Consider the following 11,939-nt stretch of genomic DNA (forward strand, 5'->3'; position numbering starts at 1 on the left):
TGTAAAAATATAATATAAGCTCTGGCGGACTTGGTTCTATGGTAGGTCTTAAAGGGTTAAAGGAAAGCAAAGGATGGAGGAGGAAGGGAATGAAATCACAGACCTTGGCAAAGTCTGTGCCATGTTTTGCCAGTAATCTTTTAGCTGTTGTGTAAGGCCTTTGCCTCAACAAGCCCTGAGCTCTCTCTCTGTCATACACAGTGTGATTGTTTGCAGTTTTATTATTATACACAACAAAAATATACCTTCCATGCGTCTTTGCATGCAACAATGTGTTGATGAAACACATTCATGTGTGAGGACGCAGGAGCATTTGATGGCTAGATATTTGGCCCTTTCAGCATTTGTGTTGTGTTTAGATGGCGTTAAAGGAGATTGAGAGCACTGCCCCTCAGAGAACACCAATTAGAGTGAAGTAGGGCAATATGACACGTGACCTACACTTCAAAACAGTAACATCCACATATACACCAGCACAGTGAACACTAAACCAAAAATGTATGAGCTGTTGAGTAGTTTTCCTGAGTAAGTGTGTGTGTGTGTGTTCCTAATCCTATTACTGATCAGGCAGTGCACTCTAAGGAGGCAAAAAAGGAAGAGCGAGGGGTGAAAAAAAATAGAGTTAATTGTGCTTCTTGATCCTGTCTGTTGGTTTTTACCACCTTTGGGGAGAGTTTCCTACTAAATTACATATATTAGTATATATGCATAATTTAAAGACTTGCCACTGCTGTCAATAACAGTGTTTTCTCATACTAAGGTTTACTTTCAATGACAGGAGTTAATTTTAGTGACAGATAAGTTGTTATTTAAGCACAAACTAATCATTGTTCCCTCATTTAAGTGTTTCTTCCAGCACTTACTCTGTACTTAGGTGTCACGCTAAACTGATCTCCCAGCACTTTTAAGAGGGAGACATAAGAGGAAAGAGAAATGTGAAAGAAGGGAAGCGAGATTAAAAAAGGAAGTATGGTGATGGGGTCTCTGGTGTCACCATAGTGCAGACGGTTGGGTGGAGGATGGGGGTAGTTATACCCTGAGCACTAATACACAAAACCACACACACACATAGACACACACACACACACGCACGCGCATTCAAGAACATACATTCTCAGTAAGATATTTATTAGCGACTAAGCTCTGTAGGCACCCATTATATGTATGCTTTTTATTTCATCATTCATTCCTTTCTTCTTCTTCTCCTCCTGCCTTTAGAGTCTGTTGGCAACCCCAAGGACTGCATGTTAAAAGTTTAGAAATGTGGCACAGCGTTCAGGGACAGTCCCTGGATTCCGAGGGTGCTTTTAATTATGCTAACTTATGCATCCTCAAGTCCTCTCCCCTCCCAAGACCCTAAATTGTTTCTCCTTTGTCACAATGAACGATCTTTCAAGTCCTTAATTGCATCTTGAGTAGAGAGAGAGCTTTTAAAAGGGCTGAGAGTGAGGAAACACATGTGTAACCCACAGAAGCCTTTTATCAAGTGCTGTGATGAATAAATGCTGCATCTCCTTATGGGACCACAAACTATGTGTACTGCTGTTTTACTCACACAACTTTGTGTCGTCATGTATAAGCATTAACAGATAATATAAAAGATGATATTGATTTACTGTAATCAAGTTGTGTATAAAAATCAATCCTATATATTCAAGAATAATTCACTTGCAAAGTGTTGTAGGATCACACAAAGCTGCAGATTTTTATTCATTTATTTTTTGTTTCTCTACTTTGAAATTGAAATGTACGTGTTCTAGCACAGCTGTGTTTTATTTTACTGTTTAAGGAACAATGTTGCAAGTAAATAAAAAGACTATCGCATCATCTCAAAAAGCAGAAGATTATCATGTAGTCGGTTTGACAGGTGATCCAGTTTTGCAGCACATAACAGACTAACACAATGGAAGAATGGTTTGATCATTTGGCAGCTTCAGCGTCTCTGTCCTTGCATTTCTTACACATCTGTCACCAGCATTGCTGCCATCAGGAGCAGAAAAACAACCAGCTTAATAAAAAAAACATCCCTCGTGTTGTGTTTGAGGCTTGACCACGCCTGCACCGCCACTGGTTTAAAGTTGCAAAGTTTAAAACACGTCGATGACTTTTTAACAAATGAAGTACTGCTGAACTTTGTGGCTTATGCTGAGACGTTTTGATTTTTATGAAAATGTTTTTGACGTTTTCCACAAAGTTGTCACTGATAAGCCCTAAACCCATGATAACCAAAGTTGACATATTTTTTTGATTTTTTGATTATTATTTAAAGGCAATAATAGGTCACAGTCAACTGAAATCAGCAGCAAGCTTACAAATGTGGTAGTGAGGTCATATCTCAGCAATGCTATTACATCCAAACGTAATGCACAGACCCGGGACCACATTGTGAAGACTGTCTGTTTCCTATGAGTGCTTAAAGTCACGTTTCTAACACGATCACATTAAGTTGCCATGGTGACTGTGCCCTGCTGAACCGCTTGCCCCCTTCGTTGCTGCTCGCAGCTATGTTTTAATGAACTTTTAATGAACTTTTAAGTTTTGTTTGCATACATGACTGAAAAAGTATCGTTGCTTATTAGAATGCAGGCAAGCACAAACACAAACCCTGCCACTTTTGATCAAATTAAAGCTGTCATCGCGTTAGATGCCATTCATCTTTCATCTTCAATTAGTCATCCATCATCCTTAATCTCTGTCTCGTGTCTCCTTTTCTGCCACCAACTCCGAAGGATAATTTCTCACAAATCCCGGTGGCAGAAATACCTGTTCTGAATGTTTACTGAACTCAGTGTAGCAGCAGAAGGAGGATCATAACAAAAACTATATGTAGTGTAACAAAACAAGGGCATATAAGGGGAAACATATTAGTGATTACCAGTGTTTAAAAATGTTCAGGCCCTTTTGAGGCTCAGTGGTGTGATGATTATGTGGAGGGAGGATTTATTTACAGACCACTTGAAGAAGTCAAATTGAACCTGGCAAAAAGAGTCAATGAAATCAACAAGAAAAATGATTAAAAATGCAACAGTAGTCCAGCTGGTGGAGAACATGAAGGAGGAAGAGTGTAGATTGACAAAATTTCACTTAATCAGCAAAGATTTCAACACTTTTAGGAACATATATAATATGCACAAACCTTAAAATAAATTCACATTTTCTTTCATGCCAGTAATTATTCATGTTTTCTTCAAGTTGATGCAGATCAGTTTCTGTATTTTTTTTCTCTGTTTTCTTCACCTTCATTGACCATTACCATTCTCAGTGCCTTCCTCCTCTCAGCCTCTGGATGTGGAAAGATCTGCTCTAAATTTTCCATGAATTTTCTGCTCTAATCCAGCTCGAGAGAGTTTTTCCTCAGTACTTTTCACACAGATTTAAAGCTAACTTAGGTAAAACTTTTTTTTTTTTTCATGCCTAGCCTCATCTTTCATGTCTGTCTTTCTCACAGAAGTCGCAGCTCCTTCTTCCACCTGCTCTGTCTCAGGACTCTTTCTATCTTCTATCGCTGACGCTTGCTAATACTAAACTCAGCATGTGTCTATGTGTACTCAGCTTGGGCCATATTTAAAGTTCAGTGCATGAACTGATGACCCTCACAAACATGAAACATTCAAACTCTATTTCGTTTTTGCTTAACGATTTTTAGACAACATCACATGTTATCACATTATAAAGCCCCTTTGTGGTGATATTAAGGTTGACCACATCACTGAACTTTTGTCTGAACTGCTTTTTTTTTTTTTTTTTTGCTTTTGTTGATGTTTGAAAGGTTTTCAACAAGTAAATCAGATGAACTATGTTAAAATGAATTTTTACTGAAGTTCATTGTACCTTTTCTCATTTGTTGTTATCAGAAAGTCTGAGCGGTTTAGTTCTGTATTTGTTATTTGGAGTGATCGAGTCATTCGGAAGGTATTTCTTTTTAATTTCACCTTGTGGCAGGGTGCCACGATGTAAACTATAGAATGTAATTTAGAAACTACAGACACTGCCAGCCTTCCTGGCAATGATTGGGTTTGGTTATAGTGATTATGAACATCTGAAAATGGTAATAACAAGCTGTTGATGCACACAGTTTAATTTCTGTTTAGCTATGCGTCAGTCTTGGTGCAGCATGGATAACCTTAAGTGACTCAAAAGCACCCTGCAATAGATTGCTGGCCTGTTCTGGGTGTACAGTAACACACCCCTCACCTTATGAAACTGGAATAGTCTCCAGCCCCCAAGCAAAAACTGAAATGGATAAGTGGTTTAGAAAATAGATGGATGTATGGATGGATGATTCAGTTTTCGGCTTAAGATGTGTAGCTCTCAGGCTAAGAGTAATGGGTTATCTCTTTCTTTCTTTTTCTTTTTACACACTTTACCTCTGTAGTCGAGGGTTGTTGCCTGCATGACAGCTATTCTAAGTCAGATGGATGATCGACACTATTCTACATACATCGAAACCTTCAGTGGAACTACTGATCTAGTGGTAAGTGCCTCACACACATATCCGCAGATGGCAGAAAACTGGATTTTTTAAAAAAACTGGAGTGTTTATTAAGCCTTCTGACAAATAATAAAAAAAAGAAATTAAGTAACTGTTTGGACATATAAGTTTTAATTTGCATCATTTTTGCTATATCTGTCATTTTTGTGCAGCAAAATGTCTCATTTTCCTATCAAAGTATAAATGAAGGGTGGCTCAAAACTTTGCATATTGCTGTGTAGTACAGTTCTATATTCTCATTTGTCTCTTGTTCTTCTTGTCTTCTTCTACTGCAGGACTTCCTAATGGAGTCCTTCCTCCTTTTCAAGGACTTGATTGGGAAACATGTGTATCCGTCTGACTGGATGGCCATGATCATGGTACAGAACAGGTAACATATTGCAGATATGTACACACACATGCACAGAACCAGTTTGAAAGTCTTCTCTTGCATGGTTCTACATGTGTTTGCCCATGAGCTACAGCTTATGCATTTAAAAAGTCGACATCAACAGTCGACTGGTTCATCCACATGAACCCACACAGGGATAAGTTAGCGATAGGAAAGCTGGGATCAAGGCTGCGATGATGAAAACGGCTGATGTGGCAAATATGACTGTGTGTGAGCCGATGGAGTGAAAGCTATCAGTGTTTTTTGTGATGTAAGCTAAAGGGAGGCTAAAGCTGTGTCAGACGAAAAGGCAAATAGGAAAAATTGAATGTGAGGTACAGGAAAAGGCAGTTTGATAAGGAGTCTGCAGACCGGGGTTAGAATGAAGATGTGCAGATATAGAAAGAAAAGCCTACTTAAAAGAAAATGAAAGAAGGAGGGGGAATGAGAAGGAATGGCATTTGGCTCTGTATAATGGTGATAGATAGACAGTGTTGAAGCAGAGGGAGCCTGAGAGTAGTTTTGCTACTTAACTTTAGAAATCCATAAGGCCATATCACGCCAATACACCTGCACACTTTGTTAACTTGCGATCATGATCTATCACTGTGACAGAAGATTTGAATTGAATGCAATATTGCATTTTTTTGTCTGGAATAACAGTTTAAAGCTGTGGCTTTAAGCTCTAGAGCTGAATTCTTCGATAAACAAAAAATAAGCTGCATTGTGGTTTTTTAAAGAATCCCATCCTTTTATTCTTTTTTTACTCGTATTCTCCTTTTTTTAACATTCAGTTTGATCAAACACAGCCACAGCAAAGTTTACTTCATTGACATGTCTTTTTGATTTATTTTTTTATATCTGTTCATTAGGGTGTTCCTAAGAGCCATCAATACATATGCTGACACTATGAAAGAAAAGTTCCTTAATAACGATGACTTTGAAGTCCAGGTAACTGTATTTTTATGTGCAATATTTCCGAGCTTTGTCTCATATTGATGCCATCCTTCTTATTGTGTCTGAATCCCCTTAAACGCTATCTTTCTCTGCATCCCCTCCCTTCCTCACTCTTCCTCACTGTCTAGTTGTGGAATAACTACTTCCACTTGGCAGTTGCGTTTATTACCCAGGAGTCCCTGCAGCTTCAACATTTCTCACCAACCAAGAGGAACAAGATTCTGGCCAAGTGAGAGAAGAGCTATTTAATTTCCCAATTTACCACACCTACTCTCCCCACTGATTTGTGGTCTATTTAGGATTCTTTAGGATAAGTAGTGGAGTCTAAACTCCACTACTTATTAAAAGTGTGTGCTACCTGTAGATAGGCATTTAATTTAGATCAAATTGAGTAAGATTAGGTGAGCATTATCTTTTCCACTCAGTAATAACAGTATTGATTAGGACACTGCTTCCAAACTAACATTCTAATGTCTTCTTTTTTCTCTTTCTGTGTATTTTTCCTTCCTTATTGTCCCACACTGTGAATTCCAGATATGGAGATATGAGAAGGCTTATTGGCTTTGCAATCCGTGACATCTGGTATAAACTAGGTAAGAACTATACTGTAATGTGTAGTTTTTCTTCTTCATAAACTGTGGATAGAAAGGTTCATGAGTCAGCAGCGTTTCACACTGACAGACACCAATCTGAATATATCAGTGCACTAAAAATATCACAGTTTTCTGTGGTGTGTACAGAAGAGTAGGGTTATATCCTGCACAGAGCTAAAGCTCTTACTGTAGAAGAAAAATACTTCTTGTATTTGCCAGACAGAGACCTGTAGTGTTACCTGAGGGTGAGTGAAAAATGCTGTGTCTGCATATACGAGCAATTACGTGTGTTTATTTCTATGTGTGTGTTTTTTCAGGCAGTCATAAAATCTGTTTCATCCCCGGCATGGTGGGTCCCATCCTGGAGATGACTTTGATCCCTGAGGAAGAGCTGAGAAGGGCCACTATTCCTATCTTCTTTGATATGATCACCTGTGAACATGCACGTTTTGGAAACTTCAGCAAGGTACACACATATAAGAACACAAGCGATTAGTATACATACTAAACTTAAGACAGTCGAGCCATTTAAAAACTAATCGTGATACAAAAAATACTTAAATAAATCTTGTATATTGCATACTTTGATGCATTTGTATCTATGAATACATGCTAAAATTAAAAGAAGAGACAAGGAAAACAAATGAAATAGAAAATCTATAACTGTGGCACATACACATTGTGCTCCCGCATTGATTTCCTGTAATGCAGCAGATAAAAGTAAAAGAGACACCTTAATTATGCTTGCATGCATAATTGATTTCCACTTCTGTTGCTCCCGTCTTTTGCTTCTTAATCTACCTTTTGTCCCACTCTTTGCTTTCCCCATTTTCAGTGCTGTTCTTTATGCTATTAATCAAGCTCTGAGTGATAAATGTCCTTTTGTTCTGATACCGAAAATATTTTGCCCTGTTACTTGGACTGTATGCACATAGCACTATTGTGAGGTGTTACCCAAGCGAACACTTATTCTTTGTTTTAAATACAAAAGGACAAACAAAGATCACTCATTAGGTAGGCAGGGAGAGGGAATCTGATGACTCAGTAGATAGTGATGCAAAGTTGTTTGATGTTTACCCTGAAAGAGAAAGCCTGAAAAACAATTGATAAAAAGAATAAAAGATGTGATATGAGCATACGATGACGCTCCAGAGCTTTGTAATTTGTTATCTGTCTGCCTTCTAAGGATGTTGGTATATTAAGAATAGAATACAATAGAATATAATAGTTACTTTAAAAAAATAATAATAAAATCTTCGGCAGTTTGAGAATGAGATCATTCTGAAGTTGGACCATGAGGTGGAGGGTGGTGGAGGAGATGAACGCTACATGCAGCTACTGGAGAGCATGTAAGTATTGTAGTTTTTTTCACTATACACAATCGATTTCCTGCTAACTCTCATGAGCACCATTTCAGACTTGGCTCTGGTCTTCTGCCAGTACATTAATAGACAAACTGAATAACCCTGAATAACAAGGTAAAACCCTCTCAGAGGTCTCTGATGATTAACTTGTGGAAGCATGTCTGCCAGATTGCTGGACTGTGCTGCTGAGAAACCCACGCTGAGGCCACAGGTGCAGCACTTTGTCTCCTTGGTGAAGGGGCTCCTCATTCGTCTCCTTGACTACCGCACCGTGATGAGCGATGACAGCCGCAACAACCGCATGAGCTGCACAGTCAATCTTCTGGTAAGAACCACCTTCTTTGAAATCAGCTGGCAAAGTTGCCAGCGCTTGAAAGTCTTGTTAGCATCATCATCATTAGCTTTCTAGTGTCTAAGTGTGATATGTTTGTGTCATCATGGATTAGCATTTATTGCTACTTACCTTGTGATTCTTGCAATATACAGTGCCTTGTTGGTGTAGTGTCTCATAGCAAAGAGTTGCTGATCTTAGATGTACGCACATCAACACCAATAAATCCATTAGTAATTGAATATACAATATAATGTGAAACTTTGTTTTATATAGAATCCAAAGCAGCCAAGAGTTTATTATGAAACACAGATTTTATTTCTTGTCGTATGTGCCAAGGCCTTTTTTTCTTTTCCCCCATTTAATTTGGGTGCTGATTGATCTAAAGGCAAAGATTCATCTCCTTGTCTGGTCTCCTACATTTTGCATTGGGTTGCATCAGCTCCTGTCTGTTCCACGTCTTTTCTCTTATGTGATCTCCTAATCAGATTCTCCCCCACAGTATTCTTAGGTTTAGTAATGGATGCCATCTACCCACCATATGATCTTTTCCACGCCAGATTAAATCGTATGATACCTCAGCAAAACTCTTTTCCTTTCATTTCCAAGATGCAAACATTTAAAAAATCATAATTCGACAGATGGATGCGTCTGTGTTTGAATAATAATGTAGAATAACTCTTTATCCCCCACCCCCAAGGTGGAGGCTGCTGGTACATGGCAGGAGTGTTTAGTTTGTAGCCTGTGGCAGTTGCCCATTAGCTATTCTGTTTCATTCATTTGGCCAACTGAAAAAAATCCCCTCTGCCCACAAGCAGGCACTAGTGCACTCCCCTATCCGTACCCCCCAGGCTAACTTTACTAAGGAATTATACACACAGGCACAGTCACACGCATATTTATTCTGCTCTTTCATGTAGATGAACTATCAAAACAAAACAAACTTATTTGAACATAAGAAGTACTCTCAAAAGGTTTGCAGTATATCATTTTGGTTTCATTTTTCTTTTTCGTTGTTACAGATATTAACTCAGTACACATACTGTACACTATATATACAATATACTAAGCATACATATGTGTAGATTTTTTTAAACAACTCTCAGTTGCTGTATTGTTCTCTATAAAAGATAGAAAGTGATGCTGTAGTTCTACTGAAAGTTGTGTTGCTATAGATTTAAAAGATAGGTGGACTGCTGCAAATCTTTACTTGTCTTCTTGATGGGCACCCTATATAAACATGTTAGCTCCCTAAATTTAAAATTCATTGTCCAATAAATAATAAATCTTACCCTTGACAATATAAAATGGTTCGATGGTATACTGTGGAAAAATTAACTATAATTTGTCACATTTGTGATTATGTGTCTGTTGGTGCTGTTGTGTGTATTGGCCTGTGCTAGTGATGGGAGGTGAGGTTACATCAGTTCGTTCCACTCCTCTGTTCACTGTAGATATCATTAAACTTAATTAAACTGGGAGTTTGTGCAGTTTATCTAGCACACTTGAAAATACACACGCTCCCACATTAAAGCACAAGCAATCAGTATTATAGTATAGTACTGTAGTATAGTATAAAATAGGATAGTGTAATGTGGTATAGTGTAGTGTTGTAGTGTAGTGTACAGTATAGTGTACATATTATTGGATAGTATAGTGTGATACAGCATGTTATGGTGTATAATATAGTATAATATAAACGTGGAATTAATAGCATAGTTTCAAAACCTCTATCAGTTATATATGCATATGCATGCGAACACAGGCATACATACACACAGAAACTACACTAACCAACCCCTCCTTCTGTCTTTGCAGAACTTTTACAAGGACATCAATCGTGAAGCGATGTATATCAGGTATTTACTTGCTGGATTTAACTTAAATGGTGCATATCTGTGTTGTACGCATGTCTGTGCATGCGTTCGTGTGTGTGTGTGTGTGTGTGTGTGTGTGGCTCTATAATCTGACAAGGGATTATATGAGTTCCACTGAATTAATGTCAAAATCCACAGGATCAGCTCGGCCTGACTGGAGGGAGAGAGAGACATGATGAGTGTGAGGGAGGGAGAGGTGGAGAGACAGGGAGAGACAGAACCATTTGTAAGAGAGCGAGAGAATGAGCGGGACAGACAGGAAAGAGAGGAGGAGAGGAAGTACAGATCTAGTCAGGTCCCGCAGTGCACTTCTGAGTATGGCTTTTAGACAAATTAGTTATCTGTATGTGTGAATGTGAGTGAAAGTCAGTGGTTGATCAACTGCCTTGTCAGCTCTGTGGATAATACAGTAACATTTAGCTGGCTGGTTTATTGGTGTCAGCCAACAAATATATTTTAATGCAAATAGACAATTTATGTCTGTGTTATATAATTAGTCACAATGTAATGGTGCGCTTACATAACAATGGATAATGAAACCCAAAACTAATTAAAATTCCCTTTGTGCTGCTGCGTACAACCCAAATCAGCCACAATGATGAAGCACATGATCAAGCTTCAGATTTAAACTCTGTCATCATTTCAGAATCCTATGAAAGAAAATATGAAATTAAACTGCACTGGACTCACCTCGCTGTTTTGGTTCGCATCCCTGGTGCATATGATAATGTCTTTTTCTCTAAATGCAGTACGTTGAAAACTGAATCTGCTCCCTTCGCCAAGTTTCATTCTGCTATACATACACGTAGTGCTATTCGCTATATGTGCTACATACTAGTCACTGAAGCTTGTAGCTTTCTGTAATTTCTTTTTCTTTGTGTAGCTGTCTCATAAGAATGTGAGACACCTAGACAATTCTACCACATAGGAGCTGTGAGCAATGCATCCATTCCCTTTGTAATAGAATAGAAATGTTGATGTCCTATTGATATTTTACAGGGTTTTTGTTTTGTTTTTTTACAGCATGAAGATACTGCTAAACACTCATAACCTGTATTATGGAAATAGGACACTTCTTATATTGTTCTATTCAAGGTGCAAACAACAAGATGAAACTTACTTATTTGTATCAAACAAAACCGAGTATAGAAGAATAAAAAAGATGCCTCCTGCTAAATTTGGATCATCAAAACCCTTTCAGTTTTGAAACGTGCAGGTAAAATGAAGCTAGAGAAAGTGAAAAACAGGATGCCAGAGAACAAATGAGATGAACACACGACTCTAAAATAATAGTCAAACAGATTGAGTAATTAATGTAAGTTGCAAATGACTTGGGACTGAAACTTTTCAGTTTTTTTGTTCCCTTTTCTGTTTGATTTCACATCCAATGACTGGACTGTCATAAACAACTTACAGCCAGATACATTTCCAACCAGAAAATTGTTATATCTGAAAGTGTGAGAAAGGAAATAGCAGGTGTGACATAAAAAAGAATAAAAAACAAGGAAAGTGAGACTGTCAACATTTAGGCAGACAAAATAAGCGGTTGTCCTGTGAGCCAACACCTTACTTTGCAAGCCGATATGGGACTGTTCATTTAAAAGCATCCAGAAAACATTTCTTTTCCTACTTTGTCATCAGTGCTTTAGCAACAAAGTCCAGCCTCTGGCCATGTGGAGAACGTTTGTCTTGACAGATGCAAGATATAGATACAACAAAACAGATCAAAACTAAAAGCAGTAGCAGTAAAAGCCGGTCCTCCAGGTGACAAGAAGTAATCCCATTTTTCCCCTTGTCAGGCCTATAAAACATTATAGGCCTACAAGCATCTGTCAGACCATTATAAGACATATGCTAAATTGTGCTCTTTTGTGTGTGTGTGTGTGTGTGTGTGTGTGTGTGTGTGTGTGTGTGTGTGTGTGTGTGTGTGTGTGTGTGTGTGTGTGTGTGTGTGT

The 11,939-nt window shown here is 38.2% G+C and overlaps 1 protein-coding gene across 1 annotated transcript in view; it reads left to right on the plus strand.

The window, feature by feature from the left end:
- dock2 (dedicator of cytokinesis 2) overlaps nt 1-11,939 on the plus strand; it is a 92,639-nt gene that overhangs the window by 70,364 nt on the left and 10,336 nt on the right. Inside the window, exons 27-35 of the mRNA XM_005723194.1 lie at nt 4,376-4,474; nt 4,768-4,862; nt 5,735-5,813; nt 5,948-6,048; nt 6,354-6,412; nt 6,730-6,878; nt 7,676-7,761; nt 7,945-8,101; nt 9,926-9,966. Of these exons, the coding sequence (XP_005723251.1) occupies nt 4,376-4,474; nt 4,768-4,862; nt 5,735-5,813; nt 5,948-6,048; nt 6,354-6,412; nt 6,730-6,878; nt 7,676-7,761; nt 7,945-8,101; nt 9,926-9,966 (866 nt within the window). The remainder of the gene's footprint in view (nt 1-4,375; nt 4,475-4,767; nt 4,863-5,734; nt 5,814-5,947; nt 6,049-6,353; nt 6,413-6,729; nt 6,879-7,675; nt 7,762-7,944; nt 8,102-9,925; nt 9,967-11,939) is intronic.

Source organism: Pundamilia nyererei, unplaced genomic scaffold (genome assembly GCF_000239375.1).
Source record: "Pundamilia nyererei isolate P.nyererei 1_Seehausen unplaced genomic scaffold, PunNye1.0 scaffold00008, whole genome shotgun sequence".
NCBI lineage: Eukaryota > Metazoa > Chordata > Actinopteri > Cichliformes > Cichlidae > Pundamilia > Pundamilia nyererei.